The sequence below is a fragment of the Rana temporaria genome, chromosome 1 (genome assembly GCF_905171775.1).
Source record: "Rana temporaria chromosome 1, aRanTem1.1, whole genome shotgun sequence".
NCBI lineage: Eukaryota > Metazoa > Chordata > Amphibia > Anura > Ranidae > Rana > Rana temporaria.
Window position 1 is genome coordinate 40,333,754 of NC_053489.1, and position 23,202 is coordinate 40,356,955.

General features: G+C 49.6%; 1 protein-coding gene across 2 annotated transcripts in view; it reads left to right on the forward strand.

Moving 5' to 3' along the window:
- The window catches only part of MYO5B (myosin VB), a 414,634-nt gene that overhangs the window by 383,770 nt on the left and 7,662 nt on the right, over window positions 1-23,202 (forward strand). For both annotated transcript variants that reach the window (XM_040336856.1, XM_040336864.1), the window contains 4 exons: window positions 10,461-10,550; window positions 12,926-13,076; window positions 14,784-15,072; window positions 21,105-21,279. In XM_040336856.1, the coding sequence (XP_040192790.1) occupies window positions 10,461-10,550; window positions 12,926-13,076; window positions 14,784-15,072; window positions 21,105-21,279 (705 nt within the window). The remainder of the gene's footprint in view (window positions 1-10,460; window positions 10,551-12,925; window positions 13,077-14,783; window positions 15,073-21,104; window positions 21,280-23,202) is intronic.

Here is a 23,202-nt window from a genome sequence, read left to right on the forward strand (position 1 = left end):
CAGGGCTGTCCCCTGAGTCCCCTGCTCTATGTGTTTGCAATCGACCCCTTCATCAGGAGGCTAGAGAGCGGCATGTTGTGTGGGGTACCAGTGGGGCTCCCGGGTGAGCCGCCATTGAGGGTTGTTGCTTATGCGGACGATGTATCAGTGATTGTCACTGGGACGGATGAGGCGGAGGAGGTGGTCTCTCTGACATCACGGTATTCTGAAGCATCAGGCTCCAAGATCAATCAGGAAAAGAGCGAAGTTTTCTGGATGGGAAAGGAAGGTGAGGGGTTTGATCTCCCGGACACCTTTCCAGTGCCCCGGGAAAGAATTAAGATACTAGGCATTGAATTTGGACCCGGCGATTATGGCCTCAAAAACTGGGAAGGCAGACTGGAAATTGCCAATGCTAAGGTGGTCAACTGGAAGAGATGGAAGTTATCTATGAGGGAAAGGGTTGATCTGATTAAGACCTACCTGATTCCGATCTTCTTGTATGTCAGCTTTGTCTGCATCTTGCCAGTGTCTCTCTATGCTAGGGTCAGTAGTGTGTTCTTCCAGATGCTGTGGGGGAACAGACTGAACCCCATCAAGAGGAATGTCACCTACCTATCCAGGAGGGAGGGTGGCTTAGGTATGGTCAACCCAATTCTTTTCTTTTCACTGCTTTTTCTCAAGTTTAACATTGGTAGTATGCTTGCAGTGGAACCTCCTGGATGGGCAGGCATATTTAGATCTTGGTTTAGTCCTTTTCTGCGACTTTGGGAAGAAGGTGGCCAAGTGAAGAATCGCAGGGGTCATCGTGGTCAGCTACCAGCCTATGTAGCTCCGTGCCTGAAGTTACTGCGGCAGTGGCGATTGTCGGCTGAAGATCTCAGATCGGTTCCGAGGAAAGACCTTATGAGTCGAGTCTTGAGCGAAGTCTTTCATGACCCACTGGCCTTAAGGGATTGCCCAGGCCCAGTTTTGAGGGTGGGGTTGAGACTGATTAATTTGGATAGAATACCTCCTAAATTTAGGGATCTGGCCTGGTTGTGCTTCCATGGGAGGCTCTATGTTCGGGGCAATTTGAAATTCCGCAGTGGGGTGGATCGTAGCTGTCCTCGGGAGGAGTGTGCAGGTGAGGAGGAGACTATGGACCATTTTCTGCTTCGTTGCCCTTTTAACATAGAAGTGTACAAACAGGTGGGGCGGGCGCTCGGTGTTCCTTTCCTCTCCAGGCTGGGTTATGCCGAGTGGGTGTACGGAGCATTCAGTACCGGTGGAGGTTTTTGTTTGGATACACTTTTTTTAGTTAGCCTAGTGGTCCGTTATTTCACCTGGAACGCACGGTGTCAGGTCAGCATTCGGCAAAAAATCCTTCCTGTTGAGGTGGTGGTGTATGACATTGTGCATGAGGTGGGGAAGATTCGGGGGCTTGAGAGAGACAAGCGGGGTCAGGGGGCTTGGCTGAAGGCGTGGAGGGGTTTCAAGCCTCCCTGACTGCCAGGAGTCACTTTCCCGGGTGTGGCTGTCTGTCTCTTATCACCCTAGATTATTATTTTTCATACATTTTTGATAAATGGCTGCGTACATAGGTGACGGGTTGTGCCTCTTAGGCCCTCTCTGCTGCTTTGTGTAAATAGTTTTGTAGTAATGTTTTGGTGGTGGTGTATAGTGTATATATTGTATATATTCTGAACCTGGATGTGTATTCCTTGGATTTATGTTTGAAGTTTTGTACTATAGTTATGTTTTTTACTTTTGTATAAAATTGGTTGCTTGATTCTTTTCAATAAAAGATCAATAGTGCTCCAACGTTGGTGTCAATGGGAGGAATAGTGCTCCAACGTTGGTGTCAGTGGGAGGAATAGTGCTCCAACGTTGGTGTCAGTGGGAGGAATAGTGCTCCAACGTTGGTGTCAGTGGGAGGAATAGTGCTCCATCGTTGGTGTCAGTGGGAGGAATAGTGTCCCAATGTTGGTGTCAGTGGGAGGAATAGTGCTCCAACGTTGGTGTCAGTGGGAGGAATAGTGCTCCAATGTTTGTGTCAGTGGGAGGAATAGTGTCCCATAATTGGTGTCAGTGGGAGGAATAGTGCTCCAACGTTGGTGTCAGTGGGAGGAATAGTGCTCCATCGTTGGTGTCAGCGGGAGGAATAGTGCTCCATCTTTGGTGTCAATGGGAGGAATAGTGCTCCAACGTTGGTGTCAGTGGGAGGAATAGTGTCCCATAATTGGTGTCAGTGGGAGGAATAGTGCTCCAACGTTGGTGTCAGCGGGAGGAATAGTGCTCCATCGTTGGTGTCAGCGGGAGGAATAGTGCTCCATCTTTGGTGTCAATGGGAGGAATAGTGCTCCAACGTTGGTGTCAGTGGGAGGAATAGTGCTCCAACGTTGGTGTCAGTGGGAGGAATAGTGCTCCATCGTTGGTGTCAGTGGGAGGAATAGTGTCCCAATGTTGGTGTCAGTGGGAGGAATAGTGCTCCAACGTTGGTGTCAGTGGGAGGAATAGTGCTCCAATGTTTGTGTCAGTGGGAGGAATAGTGTCCCATAATTGGTGTCAGTGGGAGGAATAGTGCTCCAACGTTGGTGTCAGCGGGAGGAATAGTGCTCCATCGTTGGTGTCAGCGGGAGGAATAGTGCTCCATCTTTGGTGTCAATGGGAGGAATAGTGCTCCAACGTTGGTGTCAGTGGGAGGAATAGTGCTCCATCGTTGGTGTCAGTGGGAGGAATAGTGCTCCAACGTTGGTGTCAATGGGAGGAATAGTGCTCCAACGTTGGTGTCAATGGGAGGAATAGTGCTCCAACGTTGGTGTCAGTGGGAGGAATAGTGCTCCAACGTTGGTGTCAGTGGGAGGAATAGTGCTCCATCGTTGGTGTCAGTGGGAGGAATAATGCCCCACCCACCATTGGAGCACAGGTGTGTGAGGAGGAAGGTGTGTCTGGAGCTGCTGTGTGAGAAGGGAGTTGCCTGGAAATCTCTCCCAGCTCTCCTGGCCCCTTTCTGGGGAAGCCATGGAGGGCAGTGGGGCCTCCCCTGCTGGAGGCTCTCAGCCATCTCCTGGGCCATCTGCTGACATGTCTGCCCCTCTACAAGCCTCAGCTGGTGATCTGTCTGCCCCTGGTGTGGATGAAGGCTCGGAGGCCATTCGGGAGCGAGTGGTGGCCGGGATAAAAGTCCTAAACCGGGAGAGGGACAAGCTGTACAAGCTACGTGCGGAGCTGAAGCGCCTGAGAAGGCAACGTGAAGGCTTACATAGCCAGAAACGCGGATCCATGGATCCAGAGATCCAATTGGCCAAGGTCCGTGTGGACCATCAAGAGACCATCGTGGCCATAATGGAAGGAAGGGATGGTCCTTTCAAGGAAAAGTTCTGCAACGAAAGGAGGTTTGCAAAGGTGACAAAGATGGAGGTGGAGGAGGAGGAGACCCCCAGTTCTGACCCCCTGCCCCCCCAGGGAGAGGTAAGCACCCCAATGCCTTCCCAGGACTCAGGAGGCATGCTGAGGGTGATCCAGGTAATGGAGTCTCCTGTGCGGGGGGATCAGATGGTTTTCAATGATGAAGATTTTGCAGATGATGTACCTGATAAAGTGAAGCCAGCTAAGCCCCATGTTGTGGATAAGACTGTGTATGTACCATCAATGACTGATAATGTGCCTAATAATAAGACTGCCAGTCCTGTATGCAGTAATAATGTGCCTGCTGAGGCTGCAATGCAGCAAGAGACACGTTTAAAAAATGACATTTCTGTGAAGGAACTGCAAGTCCCAGCAGAACCCATTAACCCTCCTGATGCTGAGACCAGAGCTGATTGCCCCACTGCTGCTCTGGACTCCACAGCGCAGCATCAGGTGACGGCCGGTACTGCAACAGAAACTATAATTATACCTGATGGGAATGTGTGTGTGGCTGATAATAATCATCCCAGGTCAGGTGGGATGGACAATGGTCCCAGTTCAGGTGGGATGGACAATGGTCCCATTTCAGGTGGGATGGACAATGGTCCCAGTTCAGGTGGGATGGACAATACTAACTCTGTTCATGCAGATAAAGTGACTTCAGTGTGGGGTCTTGGCCCCAATAAACCCACTTTCGCTCAGGTGGTACGCTCTGTCCCTGGCAGCTCCGCCCCCAAGCAGGGTTTTCCTCTACGAGCTACCACCTCGAGCCCCCCGGGATATGGTCTTGGGTCTCTGGCTTCTGCTGGGGGCCCAAGACGTAATGTTGTCATCTTGAAATGGGAAGGTGGTGCAATCCCCCCTGCAAGGCGTGCAGTGGTGGATTTAATCCTGGAAATGGGTTTTGGGGTAAATGATTTGTATGCTTTTATTCATGTGTCAGGGACGCGGGAGTATACAGTCAGTTTCACCAAGCCAGAGGGTCTTGACCTGTTCTGGGAGCGATATGAGGCCCGGTGCAGGTCAAGACCCGAATGGGAAAGTCTGGCCCCAGTTGCGATTTCGCAGCGGTCAACAGTAAAAAAGATCACTATCATCCTCACCAATGAGAGCGTCCCTGCCAGGGATCTGGAGGTCTGGTTGAGGAACTACGGGGAAGTTTTGACCAAGCCAAATAAAATATTAGATGAGCGTAACATCTGGACTGGGGGATGGTCGGTAACAGTCAGGCTGGCCAGGGATGGAAATGTTGTCCGTCACCTGCCCTCCTCGGCTTTCATAGGGAGGGATAGGATGACCGTGTTCTACCCTGGTCAGCCGAAGCTGTGCCACCGCTGTGGAGAGAAGGGCCACCTTAGCTCCTCCTGTTCGGCCTTGATATGCTCAGTGTGTCGGGGTCAGGGTCATATGGCCAAGGACTGCACCCAGAAGATCAGGTGCAACCTGTGCCTGCGACTTGGCCACCCTTATAGCAGATGCCCTGAGGCCTGGCACAATATGGAGAAGGAGGTAGTGGATGAGATGTCAAGGCTGGACAGGATGGAGGGGGAGGCCCCTGGTGTACCATCCTCCGCTGCGGTGACCGACCCCCCTGGTCCTGCTCAGGATCCCTCCCCAGTTTCCTCCCCAGTTCCCTCCCCAGTTCCTGTGACCACCCCTTCTGTGTCTGTAAGTACTCCTTCTGTATCTGTATCTGTGTCCCCCCAGCCTACTGTACCCGCTCCTCTTGTGTCAGAACCTTCCAAGTCTGTGCCCCCTGAGTCAGTTACCCCCCAGAAGTCTATCCCTGTTAAGTCGGATTTACCCCCCCCATCAGGAGTGATAGCGGGTACTAAAAAGGTCGCTTCAAAGAAAAAAACAAGGGATGAGGGCATCTCTGAGGCTGACCTCAAGTACCTGGAGGAGAGAAGGAAGGTTGGGCGGCGGAAGAAGCAGGCGGTGAGGACGGAACGGGGACGGGAAGCTCCGGTGCATGTCTCCACCCGTCGTAGGTCCTCTAGGTGGGACATTTCGTCATCTGGCGCTTCTTCAGAGCTGAGCTCTGAGTCAGAGATGGAGTTGGAGGCGGCCTCAAGAAAGAGGGAGGCTTCTGGTGATGAGCAGCAGAGGGGAGCTAAGAAGCAATCCACCCAATAACCCAAATGGCGGTTCCCCCTCCGTTAAAAGTGGCGACAATAAATGTCGCCAGCATTAAGTCAGTGAGAGCTCGTTCTATGGCCTTCTTTTTGTTCAGCCAATTAGATGCTGAAATTTTATTTTTGCAAGAGACTAGGCTCACCTCCTTGGCAGATATTCATATGGCCAAGAGAGAGTGGAGGTATGGTCCATCTTACTGGTCTCTTGCGGCCGAGCCTTACGGCGGTGTGGCGGTGTTGTTTAAAACCGGCATGGTAACTGTCCGGCGGGTTATTGAGGTGGAGATTGGGAGATGTATGGTCTTAGACGTCCTTGTGGGAGGGCAGGACCTGCGCCTAATTAATATCTATGGGCCGCACACAAAGTGGGACAGGAAATGCCTTTTTACAAGGATCAAGCCATTTCTTTTTACATCCCGGCAAGTGGTCTTTGGAGGTGACTTTAATACAGTAACTAGGCCCAAGGACAGGAAGGCCTTCAAGGACAGGCTGGGATATGATAGCGTTTTTTTAAATAGTATGGTTAGGGATGCTGGTCTTGTGGATGTGCACATTGCGCACCTCCCGGATGACACCGGGTTCACCTTTCATCGTGGTAATAGTCAGAGTAGGATAGACAGGTTTTTTTTGAAGGAGGCCTCTGCTTTCTCACCCCCAGTGGTGCTGGCAGTAGAGTTCTCTGATCACTGTATGCTATCTGTGGCCCTGAATGCTTCAGACGCCCCTCAGAGAGGAAAGGGCATCTGGAGATTAAATTCGACTCTACTCCAGGAAGAACATGTTAGACAATCCTTTGAGGAATTCTTTCAGGCACAGGTGACCCTCCTGGACTTTTGTAGCAGCAAGGCTGAGTGGTGGGAGCTGACCAAAAAGAGGATCGCTGGATTCTTCAGGGGCCTAGCCAATAGAACACAGTTTAATAAATACATGACCTACCAACGTTTGCGGAGGAAGCTGGATATTCTTGTCTCGAGAGGAGGAGATCCTGGGGCAATCTCCGAAGTGAAACTCCTTCTCAGGAAGTGTCAATATGACCGGCATGCCTCTTTGGTTCTGGAGAGGGACTATGGGAAGTACCACTCGCCTGACCCTTACCAGAACTGCAAACAAGGTGTAGCTGTTAAAGCGGTCGTTGGCCTTAAGGACAGTACAGGTTCCGTGACAAAGTCCAGGTCAGGGATTCTGGAGGTCGTGAGGTCCTTTTATGCCGACCTTCTTGGAAGGAAAGAGCTTGACCGTGACAAGATGGAAAGCTTTTTGGACTCTACTCCAGGTCTAAATGGTGGAGATGTTCCATTGATGAATTTGACAGAGGAGATCACAGTTGAAGAGGTGATGAGGGCAATTGAACAGCTTGCCATCAAAAAGTCACCCGGACCGGATGGCTTGACGGCTGAGTTTTACAAAGCCTTTAAGTCTATTCTGGCCCCACATTTGGTAGAGGTTTTTAACAGTTGTCTTGCTGAGGGGGTGCTATCCCCTTCCATGAGGCACTCGGCTGTGATTCTTCTGTCAAAGGGTAAAGATCCTTCGATGATTGAGAATTGGCGCCCCATCAGCCTTCTTAATGTCGATAGAAAGATACTGGCGAAGATATTTTTCTGGCGCCTGTCGTCAGTAGCAGAGTCTTTGCTTTCTCGCCATCAGCACTGTTCGGTCCAGGGTAGGAGCACCTTCACAGCGGTGTTAGCTGTCCGGGAGGCCTTGGAGCGGTGCAGGGCTGCAGGCTGGGGAAAGTACTTGCTGACATTGGATCAGGCAAAGGCTTTTGATCGTGTTAACCATGAGTACCTGTGGTTGCTCCTTAGTAAGTATGGTCTGCCGGGTGGTTTTGTTGATTGGCTGAAAGTCTTGTATAAGGGGGCAGAAAGCTTCCCTCTTGTTAATGGTTGGGTTGGGCAGTCCTTTGAGGTTGGCTCCGGGGTGCGCCAGGGCTGTCCCCTGAGTCCCCTGCTCTATGTGTTTGCAATCGACCCCTTCATCAGGAGGCTAGAGAGCGGCATGTTGTGTGGGGTACCAGTGGGGCTCCCGGGTGAGCCGCCATTGAGGGTTGTTGCTTATGCGGACGATGTATCGGTGATTGTCACTGGGACGGATGAGGCGGAGGAGGTGGTCTCTCTGACATCACGGTATTCTGAAGCATCAGGCTCCAAGATCAATCAGGAAAAGAGCGAAGTTTTCTGGATGGGAAAGGAAGGTGAGGGGTTTGATCTCCCGGACACCTTTCCAGTGCCCCGGGAAAGAATTAAGATACTAGGCATTGAATTTGGACCCGGCGATTATGGCCTCAAAAACTGGGAAGGCAGACTGGAAATTGCCAATGCTAAGGTGGTCAACTGGAAGAGATGGAAGTTATCTATGAGGGAAAGGGTTGATCTGATTAAGACTTACCTGATTCCGATCTTCTTGTATGTCAGCTTTGTCTGCATCTTGCCAGTGTCTCTCTATGCTAGGGTCAGTAGTGTGTTCTTCCAGATGCTGTGGGGGAACAGACTGAACCCCATCAAGAGGAATGTCACCTACCTATCCAGGAGGGAGGGTGGCTTAGGTATGGTCAACCCAATTCTTTTCTTTTCACTGCTATTTCTCAAGTTTAACATTGGTAGTATGCTTGCAGTGGAACCTCCTGGATGGGCAGGCATATTTAGATCTTGGTTTAGTCCTTTTCTGCGACTTTGGGAAGAAGGTGGCCAAGTGAAGAATCGCAGGGGTCATCGTGGTCAGCTACCAGCCTATGTAGCTCCGTGCCTGAAGTTACTGCGGCAGTGGCGATTGTCGGCTGAAGATCTCAGATCGGTTCCGAGGAAAGACCTTATGAGTCGAGTCTTGAGCGAAGTCTTTCATGACCCACTGGCCTTAAGGGATTGCCCAGGCCCAGTTTTGAGGGTGGGGTTGAGACTGATTAATTTGGATAGAATACCTCCTAAATTTAGGGATCTGGCCTGGTTGTGCTTCCATGGGAGGCTCTATGTTCGGGGCAATTTGAAATTCCGCAGTGGGGTGGATCGTAGCTGTCCTCGGGAGGAGTGTGCAGGTGAGGAGGAGACTATGGACCATTTTCTGCTTCGTTGCCCTTTTAACATAGAAGTGTACAAACAGGTGGGGCGGGCGCTCGGTGTTCCTTTCCTCTCCAGGCTGGGTTATGCCGAGTGGGTGTACGGAGCATTCAGTACCGGTGGAGGTTTTTGTTTGGATACACTTTTTTTAGTTAGCCTAGTGGTCCGTTATTTCACCTGGAACGCACGGTGTCAGGTCAGCATTCGGCAAAAAATCCTTCCTGTTGAGGTGGTGGTGTATGACATTGTGCATGAGGTGGGGAAGATTCGGGGGCTTGAGAGAGACAAGCGGGGTCAGGGGGCTTGGCTGAAGGCGTGGAGGGGTTTCAAGCCTCCCTGACTGCCAGGAGTCTCTTTCCCGGGTGTGGCTGTCTGTCTCTTATCACCCTAGATTATTATTTTTCATACATTTTTGATAAATGGCTGCGTACATAGGTGACGGGTTGTGCCTCTTAGGCCCTCTCTGCTGCTTTGTGTAAATAGTTTTGTAGTAATGTTTTGGTAGTGGTGTATAGTGTATATATTGTATATATTCTGAACCCGGATGTGTATTCCTTGGTTTTAAGTTTTGTACTATAGTTTTGTTTTTTACTTTTGTATAAAATTGGTTGCTTGATTCTTTTCAATAAAAGATCAATAGTGTCCCATCGTTGGTGTCAGTGGAAGGAATAGTGCTCCAACGTTGGTGTCAGTGGGAGGAATAGTGTCCCATCGTTGGTGTCAGTGGGAGGAATAGTGTCCCATCATTGATGTCAGTGGGAGGAATAGTGCTCCAACGTTGGTGTCAGTGGGAGGAATAGTGCTCCAACGTTGGTGTCAGTGGGAGGAATAGTGCTCCAACGTTGGTGTCAGTGGGAGGAATTGTGCCCCACTGCTACTGACAGTGCTTGGTAAAATGCCCCAAGGGCCAGATAAAATCAGGCAGAGGGCCGCATCTGGCTCCCAGGCCATAGTTTGGAGACCACTGATGTAAGTCCTCATATCAGTGTTTGAAAGTGGGTTTGTGTGGCCACTTATTAAGTTATCCTACTCCGTTTGTCCCTCTGTGTTCTGAGTTTAGCAACCCTACTGTGGAGCATTTACCAAACATATGGCTGGCCATACTCACTAAGGCCCCTTTCACACTGTGGTTTCCATCAGGTCTGCCTGTCAGTTTTTAAGACGGACCTAATCGGAAAGTCCATGCATGCATATGGCTAGGCGGGTGTGCTGTTCCTTCAGAGGTCTGTGCTGTACACAGTTCTCCCATGTGCATACCTGGGAGTGACGTCATTGCGGCTTGTCTAGTCAGACAGCAGGAGCCCTCAAACCCAGAATTAAAGGGGTTGTAAAGTCTCAAGGTTTTTGACCTTAATGCATTCAATGCATTAAGGTGAAAAACCTTCTTCTGTGCTGCAGCTGCCTCCAGAGCCATTGGCTCCCGCTGCTGTCAATCAAATCCAGTGACACAGTAGCCAGGGGCGGGACTGAGTCCTACTGTCTGTGTCAGGAGCGTGCCTGCACGGGTGCCCCTATGGAAAGCGTCTCTCCGTGGGGGCACCCGATGAAGAGGAGGAGCCCAGAAGAAGAGAATCGAGGCTGACATGTTTGTACAGTATAACATGTTTGTTATTTAAAAAATAAATAAAAGAATGAACCTTTACAATCACTTTAAGACCGGGTGAAGATAAAAAGCTCCGTCAGCAATGACGACACGCTGCTGGAGGGCTTCATTCTAAGGCAAGTCTCTCATAAGGTGCAAGTCCCCCCGGATTACCACCCCTTTAACCAAATACCATATTGTATTATAGGTCTGTTTTTTTCCTATAATAAATTCCTTTGGATCTTATGGTGGGATTTAATTGAAGGGCTTCAAGGAATTCAAAGCAAAGCTGTTAAAATATTTCTCTTTGTATGGCAGAAACACAACGATGACTTCCGGATTACATCATTCTGGCTCTCAAACTCCAGCCGTCTCCTCCATTGTTTGAAGCAATATAGCGGGGATGAGGTAAGTGTGTACCTACACCTCCAACTACACTCTATATAAATTAACATAATCATTACACTGAATCATAATGTTTTATACGGGTTACCTGACCTCAAGATGGAAGCACTACAATGTAACCTCCAAGGGCCCTTTCACACGTACGGACCGTATGTCCGCATTTTCATCCATCCGTTGCGGATGAAAACGGGACATACATGGGTCCCTATGTGATTACGGGTGTCAGCGGATGACCATCCGCTAACACCCGTAATTGTCCGCCTCCGCAAAGATCCGCATTTGCGGACGGTAGAAAATCCTATTTTTCTTCCGTCTATCGGACATACGGTCCGTGTTCATCCGATCCCCCATAGGGGGGAGAGCGGAGGAAAGACAGGGCGGTCCCTGCACAGTGTGCGGGGACCGCCCTGTCAGCTGCCAGCTCAGCGGGGATTTTACGGAGGATCCCCGCTGAGCTTTTGTGGACACACGGAGCGGATCATTACTGATCCGCCGTGTGAAAGGGCCCTTACTCACAAAACAACATACTAAATCAAGCTTTCTTGCCCAGGGTTCCTCCAGAGGTTGTTAGTGGCTCCTTGAGCAGAGAGCAGTGGAAGATTTCATTTAGGCTGGGTTCACACCGTTGCAGGTTCCCCGCATCCAATTCGAAATAGCAGGAGATTTTGACCGGCTATCTATAGAGAGCCAGTTCACGTATCTCTGCTGCGGCTCCAGTAAGAATTTGAATAGGAGCCCTGTGCATCTTTTGGTCCATTTCAGGTATGAATTCAGCCAAAAATTTGGGCTGAAATCGGACCTGAAACGGTTAATGGAGACGCACCGGACCCCTGCTGGGAGCCGCATTGGTATTGGGTGTGAACCCAGCCTCAATGATTTTTGCTAAAGATAGGTTTAAAGCGGTGGGAGGGGTTAGGTTTAGGTTCACCCCATTCTTTATTCATTTTTGAAAACTCTCTACAACCTACTCATAATGCTAATGTACCATGAGTTTTTTTTTTTTACAGAGGTAAGGAAACCATGAATTTTTTTTTTTTTTTAAGATATTTATATTGAATTTTTAGCATCAACATACAAAAGAAATACTTTGGCTATTCATTGCATTGTAATATTGCAGAAATACACTTGGAAACCATGGCCCGGATTCAGAAAGATTTTACGCTGGCGTATCCATTGATACGCCGCGTAAGTTTTAAGATGCGCCGTCGTATCTCTGCGCGGTATTCTTGAAGCTAGATACGCCTGAAATCTGGCTTCAGCCGACCGACGTAAGTCTTAGTACGCCGTCGTATCTTGGGTGCATATTTACGCTGGCCGCTAGGGGCGCTTCCGTTGATTTACGCATTGAATATGCAAATGACCTAGATACGCCGATTCACAAACGTAGTTCCGTCCGGCGCATCTATATACGCCGTTTACGTAAGGCGTCGGTCCGGCGTAACTTTGCCCCTCATAAAGAAGGGGTAAGTCATGTGAGGTATGGACGTCGGAAACGTACGAACAGCTTAGCATTTTACGTCATTTGCATAAGTCGTACGTGAATGGGGCTGGGCGTAGGTTACGTTCACGTCGACAAAGCATTGCGCCAACGTATCTTGGGGAGTATTTGCGACGTGACTCTGAGCATGCGCCGTTCGATCGCCTATTCATTTGCATGGGGTCACGGCTCATTTCAATACAACACGCCCACTGCCTGGATCATTTGAATTACGCTGGCTTACGCCGGCCCATATACGCTTCGCCACTGTAACTTCGGGCGCAAGTTCTTTCTGAATACACTACTCGCCTGACTAAGTTACGGCAAAGTAGCGCATATGAGATGCGCTACGCCTGCCTAAAGATACGCGCATCTTTCTGAATCTGGCCCCATGAGTTTTAGTAGGGTTCCCCATGACCTGAAAACCATTCCAAGGTTCCTTCTGCGGTAAGAAGGTTGAGAGAAGCTGTACTTAATGGTTTTATGCTTGCTCCAGCTTGGACCAATGTAACTATGCATATATCCTACTTGTGGGATCCCTTTAGAAGCTGGAAATCACTGAATCCGTGATCTCCACTAGTGTTCAGGTCTTGTGCCGAGTGGCTGCCCTCCTGCATTCTGAACACAGGAGGTCAGCCGCTCAGCATAGGCACCACTCAGAAAGTGCTTTATATTTTCTCAAGGAATGCCAATCCTTCTCTGATTGATCGAGGTAAAGTGTGTGACATCCCCACCCTCTACCTCGACCAATCAGAGAATGCTTTGCATTCATTGAAGATAACGTTTTCATGCATTTTTTATTTATTTTTTCGCTTTTGTGATGGAACTGATGATGCTCATGTGAACGTTTCTTACTCTATGTACATTATGCGGTGGTAATAATTATAATATCCTCTTTTAGGGTTTCATGACCAGCAATTCTCAGAAGCAGAACGAGCATTGTCTCCGTAATTTCGACCTCACCGAGTACCGTCAGGTTCTTAGTGATCTGTCCATCCAGATCTATCAGCAGCTCATAAAGATCGCAGAGGCTCTCCTGCAGCCAATGATAGGTGAGTGAAGTGCTCAGTCTGGGGGGGACAGAAGGATAATCATAGAAAAGTCTCTGTTGTGTTACACAGAGTCCAGTCTTCTTAGAGCATCTGAATTGATCTTTTGCATGCTGTTAGGACCCATTCACACAATGACACAGTACGCTGTAATCAGCGCTATCTTGTGCATTGAGGGGTGCTGACTTGGGCAACCCATTCATTTTGCACATATTTGTTTCAGCACAGGGCAATGCAATGTACAGAGCGTATCTCTCTATGCATTGAACTGCCCTATAGTGCAGATGCATTGCAGTGCACTGGGGATATATGTTGGTGTCTAGTTTTCTTTGAATGGCAACACACATCTGCTGTAATATAAATTTAAAGCGGAGTCCCTCCCTTTTTGGTTTATTATAAGTCAGCAGCTACAAAAAGCATAACTGCTGACTTTGAATAAACCGACACTTACCTGCCCCATGGTCCAGCGATGTGGCTGACTGGAGGCTCGATCCTTTCCTCGGCGCAATCATCGTAACTAGGGTTGTCCCAATTCCACTTTTTTAGGACTGAGTACAAGTACCGATACTTTTTTTCAAGTACTCGCCGATACCGAATACCGATACTTTTTTTAAATGTGTCCCCAGATGCAGCCATGTCCCCCCCCCCAGATGCAGCCATGTCCCCCCCAGATGCAGCCATGTCCCCCCCAGATGCAGCCATGTCCCCCCCATATCCAGCCATGTCCCCCCCACATGCAGCCATGTCCCCCCCCATATCCCCCCATGTAGCCATGTCTCCCCCCATGTAGCCATGTCTCCCCCCCATCCAGCCATGTCTCCCCCCATGTAGCCATGTCTCCCCCCATGTAGCCATGTCTCCCCCCCTATATCCAGCCATGTCCCGCTTACCTGCATCCCCGCTACCGCCGACTGTGTAATACGCGCCGGGAACATTACAGCTTTGAATAGCTGTAATGATTGGCGCTGCGCTGCGTATAGACACTCCCCCTCGCTCGGGATTGGACAGTTCACCCGAGCAAGGGGGAGTGTCTATGCGCGGCGCGAATCATTACAGCTATTCAAAGCTGTAATGTTCCCGGCGCGTATTACACAGTCGGCGGGGATGCGGCGTAACGGCGGCGGGATGCAGCGTAACGGCGACGACGGCGGGGGGGGGGGGGTTGGGAAGTATTCTATTTTGGTATCGGGGGTATTTGCGGGAGTACGAGTACTCCCGCAAATACTCGGAATCGGTCCCGATACTAGTATCGGTATCGGGACAACCCTAATCGTAACTGTGGGGACCCGGCCATGTCGGCTTCACGGCTGGACATGCACCGTGCATGCGCGAGTCGCGATACGCTCTCCTATTGGCCAGCCGATTTTCTGGGACCTGAGCTGTGTCCCAGAAGATCGCTGGCAGGGAGGAGCCGCCTAGGGCGAGAAGAGGAGTCGCCTAGGTGGCCCAAAAAATTAAAGGAGGAACTGGGACAGGAAGTCCCACTAAAAAGAGGTTACACAGTCCCCCCCAAAAAAAATGACATGCCGCGAGGAGTGTTTAAAGCGGAAGTTCCACCTTTTGTGTGGAACTCTGCTTTAACATTGTTTATAAAGTTTTATCATTCAGTATATCAACATAGCCAAAATACATGTGCAAAAAAGTGGAGTTATTACCCTTGAAGTGAAAAAGCAGAAAGTCTGTAATTCAATATTATTTTCACTTTTATAGTGTCGGCCATGTTGGAAACCGAGAGTATTCAGGGTTTGTCCGGAGTGAAGCCAACTGGATATCGGAAAAGATCCTCCAGTATGGCGGATGGCGGCGACAACTCCTACAGCCTGGAAGCCATCATCCGCCAGCTGAATGCCTTCAATCTCGTCATGTGTGATCATGGCCTAGACCCCGAGATTATCCAGCAAGTGTTCAAACAGCTCTTCTACATGATCAACGCCGTGTCACTGAACAACCTTCTTCTGAGGAAAGACATCTGTTCCTGGAGCACCGGCATGCAGCTCAGGTAACCCTCTGCGCTAATTGTGAGACGCTGCAGATGCGGCTTTCTGCCTTCTAGTTTTCCATCTAAGCAGTGCTAATTTTGGTGTCAAAATTCAAGTTAGTTTCTCCTATACGCTACGCCGCCGTAACTTTGAGAGGCGAGTATGGTATTCTCAAAGATTTTGCGCCCAAAGTTACGGCGGCGTAGCGTATTAGGGCCGGCGTAAGCCCGTCTAATTTAAATGTTGAAGCTGTGGCCGTGTTTTACGTATATTAAGTGTGACCCCACGTAAATGACGTTTCGATCGAACGGCGCATGCGCCGTCCGTGGACGTATCCCAGTGCGCATGCTCCAAATGACGTCTGCAAATCGTCAATGCTTTCGACGTGAACGTAAATTACGGCCAGCCCCATTCACGGACGAGTTACGCAAAAGACGTAAAATTTGAAAAATTTTACGCGGTTCCGACGTCCATACTTAACATTGGCTGCGCCATCCTTTTGGTGGTTTATCTTTACGCCTGAAAACCCCTTACGTAAACGGCGTATCTTTACTGCGACGGCCGGGCGTACGTTCGTGAATAGGCGTATCTAGCTGATTTACATATTCTAGGCGTAAATCAGCGTACGCGCCCCTAGCGGCCAGCGTAAATATGCAGTTAAGATACAACGGCGTAGGAGACTTACGCCGGTCGTATCTTAGCAATATTTAAGCGTATCTCAGTTTGAGAATACGCTTAAATATACGACGGCGGGGATTCGGACTTACGACGGCGTATCTACTGATACGCCCGTCGTAAGTCTACCTGAATCTGGCCCATAGTCTTTTGGCTAAAATGCTGTTTAGTCATATTTTAGTCATCTGAATCAGGGGGTCTCCAAACTTTCTAAACAAAGGCCCATCCCTCAGATGGGAGACGGGCCAATGGGAATATACATTTTTCTGGCATTGGTGGGAGTAAACATCACCACATTTGGTATTAGGGGGAGAAATACCACCCAATTGTTGGTATCCTTGGAGGAATGGTGCCCCATTGTTCATGTCAACTATCAGAGGGAAGAATAATGCCCCAAGGGCCAGATAAAGGCAAGCAAAGGGCCGAATCTGGCCCCTGGCCCGCAGTTTGGAGACCAGTGATCGGAATTGAAACTGAATTTTCTTTTCTTTTAGTTTTTGTCACTGAAAACATGCAGCTGACAAACTATGATGAAATAATTTTTCATCTACGAAATTAGCACTGGCAGTTTTTAATATTTGCATCCACTTATTCTGATAGTAGGCCACTTTAGACCCCTGTATAATGTAATTGCACAACATCTGAGGTCTCTTTAGTCCTCTTGCACATGATACTCCTGTTTGAGCATCTACTTTCTTTAGACTTTTTTTTTTTTTTTTTTTTTTAGGTATTTACGCACATTTTCATGCGTTTGCGCATTTTCTCTCAAATGTGAGAAAACGTATTCTCGCGTTCTCCTCTTGCACAATATGTAAACGGCCATTTGCACGCATGAAGCGCAAATTACTGACCAAAAAAGATGATTTTTCTATTTATTCTTTACTGAAGAATGCACAGTGCTTGTTTACACGCTTGTATGCACATTACAATTAATGGGAGGTATTTTAGCTCAGTAAAAAATAAAAATAAAAGCTGTACTGAGGTTTTTCAAGCTCCAGTGTGCAAAAGGCCTTAGGCCCCTTTTACACGAGGCGGATCAGTAATGATCTGCCCCGTGAACCTCCGCTTGCTCAGCGGGGATCGCTCCGTTGATCCCCACTGAGCCGGCGGATGACAGGGCGGTGCCCGCACACTGTGCAGGGACCGCCCTTCCTTTTCTCCGCTCTCCCTTATGGGGGATTGGATGAACACGGACCGCCTGTCCGTGTTCATCCAATCCGATCAGCAGACGGAAGGAAAAATAGGGTTTTCCTCCGTCTGCAGAATCGGAAAAATGCGGCACCGGGCCAGATCGGGTGTCATCGGATGTTCATCCACTGACACCCGCGATCTCATAGGGACCAATGTATGTCCCTTTTTCATCCGTACACGGATGGATGAAAAAGCATCCGTGTGAAAGGGGCCTTACTTAAACACTTTTATTAGGAGTAAAGAGCACAAGTCCAGTCAGTGTATTTTATTATTTTTTTGTAACAAGAACCACTGATACAGAACTACAGAACACAATAGAGATTACAGACCTTGTATTGCTGAATAGCTCTTTTTCAATCAGAAAAGTGCTATTTTTATACCGTGTTTCCCCGAAAATAAGCCATGGTCTTATATTAATTCTGTCAACAAAAGACACAGTAGGGCTTATTTTCGGTGTAGGTCTTACCATGTAATATAATGTCTTCTCTCCCCCTCTTCCTCCCTGCCTGTCAGAAATCCCCAGTGTGAACTGAGTTAGAATGCTTGTAAAATCCTATAATTTACTTTATTAAGCCCCGTACACAGGATCCGAAAATCATACAAAAAATACCACTTTCGAATCGATCGTACGATGATTGGATCGTTAGTACAGAGCTTTTGAGAGCCGATCATGACCGTTCATCGGATTATTATTGTATCGGACATGCACGGAATTTTTTTCGTACAATGCCAGATCGGACGATTTCCGTTTAATCCGTACAGCTGTCGTTCGAAAATGCAATACAAATGCATTGCAACACGTCATCACTTCAGAAATTCGTGCGAGAATTTTCGTGACTTTAGTCAACTCTTCAGATTCGATCTGAGATTAGCGTGCAAAAAAACGCACGATCATTAGTCCGATAATCTCATTGTGTGTACCGGACATTACAGTAGTATATAATGTACAATGCGTGTGTTTCTGTAATATAATTGTGCCAAATACCTTTGTTATAGCGCTGCTCTGCACTTCTGTGACCCCGCTGGAGCATTTTACAAGCATTTTAAACTAGGGCTTATTTTCAGGGTAGGGCTTACATTGTAGCCCTCCTGGAAAATAACGCTAGGTCTTATTTTCAGGGTAGGTCTCGTTTTTGGGGAAACGCGGTAGTAGCACTGAATCTGCAATCTGAAAGCTCGCCAGTAGAGGTCACCAGTGCTGCATTGCACATTTCCCTTTGTTCTTTAGCATAGTGGTGGTCAACTTTCTTCATACAGTAGGTGAACCCGATTTTGTGTCAATCTCGCTCTCTTTCTCGGCGAGATTGAGCACCTACGAGCCCCATCGCGGGAGCCAGCGCCGAGCTGGCTTGCCGCGATGGAGACAGAGCCGTCATAGAAGCGACGGGAGATCCGACTTGGATTCCCGCCAATTCTACACGTGTGCGGCGTTTGTTATGAATCCTGAGGGGGAAGTCCCCGCCGGATTTTAAATAAAAATCCGGCATGGGTTCCCCCCTAAGGAGCATACCGGGCCCTTAGGTCTGTTATGGGTTGTAAGGAGAGCCCCCCTACGCCGAAAAAAACGGCGTAGGGGGTCCCCCTACAATCCATACCAGACCCGTATCCAAAGCACGCTACCCGGCCAGCCAGGAAGGGAGTGGGGACGAGCGAGCGCCCCCCCTCCTGAGCCGTACCAGGCTGCATGCCCTCAACATGGGGGGGGGGGGGTTGGGTGCTCTGGGGCAGGGGGGCGCACTGCGGCCCCCCCACCTCAGAGCACCCTGTCCCCATGTTGATGAGGACAGGGCCCCTTCCCGACAACCCTGGCCGTTGGTTGTTGGGGTATGCGGGCGGGAGGCTTATCGGAATCTGGGAGCCCCCTTTAATAAGGGGGCCCCCAGATACCGGCCCCCCACCCTAAGTGAATGAGTATGGGGTACATCGTACCCCTACCCATTCACCTGCAAGAAAAGTGGTAAAAACACAAATAAACCACACAGGGTATTAAAATATTTTATTAGTCTGCTCCGGAGGCCTCCCCTGTCTTCTTTATTAGCTCTTTTACCAGGGGAAGCTTCTTCTTTGACGTCTTCGGGTGGGTGGGGGCCGCCGTCTGGTTCTCTTCCACCGCCGGGGGGGGGGTCGCTTTTAAAAAAGCCCCCACCCCCCGGCGGGTTTCCTCCAGCGTCTTCGGCGGGGGGGCTTCTTCTTCCGCTATCCCGACGGGTCTTCTCCGCTATCCGGGGGGTCTTCTCAACTCTCCGGGGGTCTCCTTCTGTCTTCGCCGCTCTCCGCTGTTGACTCGGCGCACCCCGGTTCTTCGTCTCGCTGTCCGGTGTCTTCTTCCGTGCTGTACGTCTTCTCCTTCCGTGCTGTGATGAGTTCTTCTTCCGTGCTGTGACGTCATGTTCTTCACTTCTCTCCTTCTCCCGATGTTGACACGTCGCCTTTCCTCTCTGCAATGACGGGTGCGCGGGTGCATCGGACCTATATAGGCCTCACAATCCCATCATGCTCTGTACCTACCCATGTGATACCTACCCACGTGGTAGGTATCACATGGGTAGGTACAGAGCATGATGGGATTGTGAGGCCTATATAGGTCCGATGCACCCGTCATTGCAGAGAGGAAAGGCGACGTGTCAACATCGGGAGAAGGAGAGAAGTGAAGAACATGACGTCACAGCACGGAAGAAGAACTCATCACAGCACGGAAGGAGAAGACGTACAGCACGGAAGAAGACACCGGACAGCGAGACGAAGAACCGGGGTGCGCCGAGTCAACAACGGAGAGCGGCGAAGACAGAAGGAGACCCCCGGAGAGTTGAGAAGACCCGTCGGGATAGCGGAAGAAGAAGCCCCCCCGCCGAAGACGCCGGAGGAAACCCGCCGGGGGGTGGGGGCTTTTTTAAAAGCGACCCCCCCCCCCCGGCGGTGGAAGAGAACCAGACGGCGGCCCCCACCCACCCGAAGACGTCAAAGAAGAAGCTTCCCCTGGTAAAAGAGCTAATAAAGAAGACAGGGGAGGCCTCCGGAGCAGACTAATAAAATATTTTAATACCCTGTGTGGTTTATTTGTGTTTTTTACCACTTTTCTTGCAGGTGAATGGGTAGGGGTACGATGTACCCCATACTCATTCACTTAGGGTGGGGGGCCGGTATCTGGGGGCCCCCTTATTAAAGGGGGCTCCCAGATTCCGATAAGCCTCCCGCCCGCATACCCCGACAACCAACGGCCAGGGTTGTCGGGAAGGGGCCCTGTCCTCATCAACATGGGGACAGGGTGCTCTGAGGTGGGGGGGCCGCAGTGCGCCCCCCTGCCTCAGAGCACCCAACCCCCCCCCCCATGTTGAGGGCATGCAGCCTGGTACGGCTCAGGAGGGGGGGGCGCTCGCTCGTCCCCACTCCCTTCCTGGCTGGCCGGGTAGCGTGCTTTGGATACGGGTCTGGTATGGATTGTAGGGGGACCACCCTATGCCGTTTTTTTCGGCGTAGGGGGGCTCTCCTTACAACCCATAACAGACCTAAGGGCCCGGTATGCTCCTGAGGGGGGAACCCATGCCGGATTTTTATTTAAAATCCGGCGGGGACTTCCCCCTCAGGATTCATAACAAACGCCGCACACGTGTAGAATTGGCGGGAATCCAAGTCGGATCTCCCGTCGCTTCTATGACGCGCTTGCTGGGATGTGCTGTCACTATTCCAGTGAGTGCGATGTCGGCGAGATCTCGGCACCATGTCGCCGAGAATCAGCGCGATGCTGTCGTGCTAAAAACACAATATCACAAACACCTACTGTACATGGGACCTCAAGTGCAGCCCCTGACGTCTCCAAAGGGCCACACATAATAATCAGTGACTGAGCCTGGAACAATTTTTTGCAATTGATAAAAACTATACAAATATAGAATTTGGATGCAATTTGAGTGAACTATATGGGCAACCATTAAGAAATGTAGGCAGATCAATATTTCAGCATGCAAAAACGTTACTGTTACCTTAATTACTAGAACACCATGTCTAAAGATTCTTCCTTCATTGGCCTAAGTACGAAGGTACATAAAGAAAACATAGACTACTGTCGGCAGCCCCCCCCCCCCCATGAGAGCCGCACATCAAATGATAAAGAGTCGCAGGTTGGACAGCAGGGTTGTAGAGACCCAATAGCACACAACGTACCAATATTGTTTTGTGTTCTGCATAGGTATAACATCAGTCAGCTGGAGGAATGGCTGCGAGGGAAGAACCTGCATGTCAGCGGAGCAGCTCAGACGATGGAGCCTCTGATCCATGCAGCACAACTACTACAGCTAAAGAAGAAAAACCAAGAGGATGCTGAGGCCATCTGCACGCTGTGTACGGCTCTCACTACACAACAGGTAAGAGGAAGACCACAGCTTGTCATCCACGCTGTGTACCACCTTTACACTTCAGTTTGCTTATTTTTTAGAAGCACCTTGAGCATCCATTAGTTTTGTTTTTTATATATATAGGGCCAGATTCAGGTAACACTTACGCCGACGTATGTGTAGATACGCCGCTTAAGTGCACGGATGCGCCGTCGTATCTATGCGCCTGAGTCTCAATGCAAGATACGCTGAAATGTGGCTTCATCCGACCAACGTAAGTCTCCTACGCCGTCGTATCTTGGGCCCATATTTACGCTGGCCGCAAGGGGCGCTTCCATTGATTTACGCGTCGAATATGCAAATGACCGAGATACGCCGATTCACGAGCGTACTTGCGCCCGTCGCATGAGTATACGCCGTTTACGTAAGGCGTATGTCCGGCGTAAAGTTAAAACACCTATAGGGAGGCGCAACCCATGCAAAGGTATGGACGACGGAACAGCCGTCGGATTTTACGTCGTTTACGTAAGTCGTACGTGAATGGGGCTGGGCGTAGGTTACGTTCACGTCGTAGGCATTGAGCCGTCGTATCTTAGGGAATAAATTCAACGTGATTCTGAGCATGCGCGCGCATGTGCCGTTCGTTCGGCCCATCATTTGCATGGGGTCAGGCTTCATTTAAATGGATCACGCCCACTTCCTTCCTACTTTGAATTAGGCGGGCTTATGCTGGCCAATTTACGTTACGCTGGTGCAATGTAGGGAGCGAGTGCTTTGTGAATTCTGCTCTTGCCTCTCAGAGTTATGTTGGCGTAGCGCCTATGAGATGCGCTACGCCGGCACAAAGATGCGCCGCTCTAAGTGAATCTGGCCCATAATATGTGCATGTACTTTACTTTCCATCCATTTTTAAAGTGAAGCTAAACTCCCCCCTGCATGTTCGCTCTCTCTCTCTCTTTGGTGCCAATATTTTCACCCAGTCTTTTTGCGGGTATCTTTGCCCATCTTGATTGGCCGAGCCAAAATGACTTGACTTAAATCCCGGCCGTGTGTATGCTCCCTAGCAGTTTTCCCATCAGGAAAACAGACGGGAAAATAGAGAACCTGCTCTCTATTTTCTTGTTGCGATTATCGGCAGAGTGTTTCCTGACGAGAAAACCGGTTGTCTGTATGCTTAGCTGTCCGAAGGTAAACCCGCGCATGCTCGATAAGCCTTTGACACATGCACGGGAACATACAAGGCATAGTGTAGGGTGTAGCAAGATGGCGGCGACGGCATCGAATGTGACGAGCGCCGTCTCGTCGTCGTCGATGATGTCACCGCGTTCTTGCCATTCAAAAGAACAGCGTTTTTTTTGAATGGCTGTCTGTATGCATGGCTTGGCAAGAATCCCATCAGGAAAACCGACGTTTTTTCCTGACGGGATTCCCGGCCGTGTGTACAGGGCTTAAGAATAAATTCCTGCGTCCTGCACTGTACGATTAAGGTAATAGGAATTTTGATGTATCTGTAAATTCCATATCTTGGAGTACAGTACAGGACGCGTGTCCCTCCTCTCTATATTTTCCTAATTGCTTGCTAAAGAAAAAAAAAGCCAGCTTTACAGGGGTGGCAGGGTTATATGGATGCACTAGGGGGCATTCCTAGCGAAGCCTTTGCCAGTGTTCAATCCCCTGAAGAAGGTAAGCGACTTATCTCATGGTTTTAGGATGGCCATAGATGATGTGATCTTCTTTCTTGCAGGAAAATAAATCACTAAATTTCCCCATCAACACCATTGTGTTCTCCCAGTGGGGGGAGAGCCGTCCCTTGCGGGAGTACACGGTGACTATTGCTAGCAGCTATAGCCGCTGGAAATAATTGCATTTGAAAATCCGAAATGCTGGTTGTACCCAAGTCGAGTGATGGATGGACTTGGGTACAATCAGCATGAACATAAATAGTTTGAATGT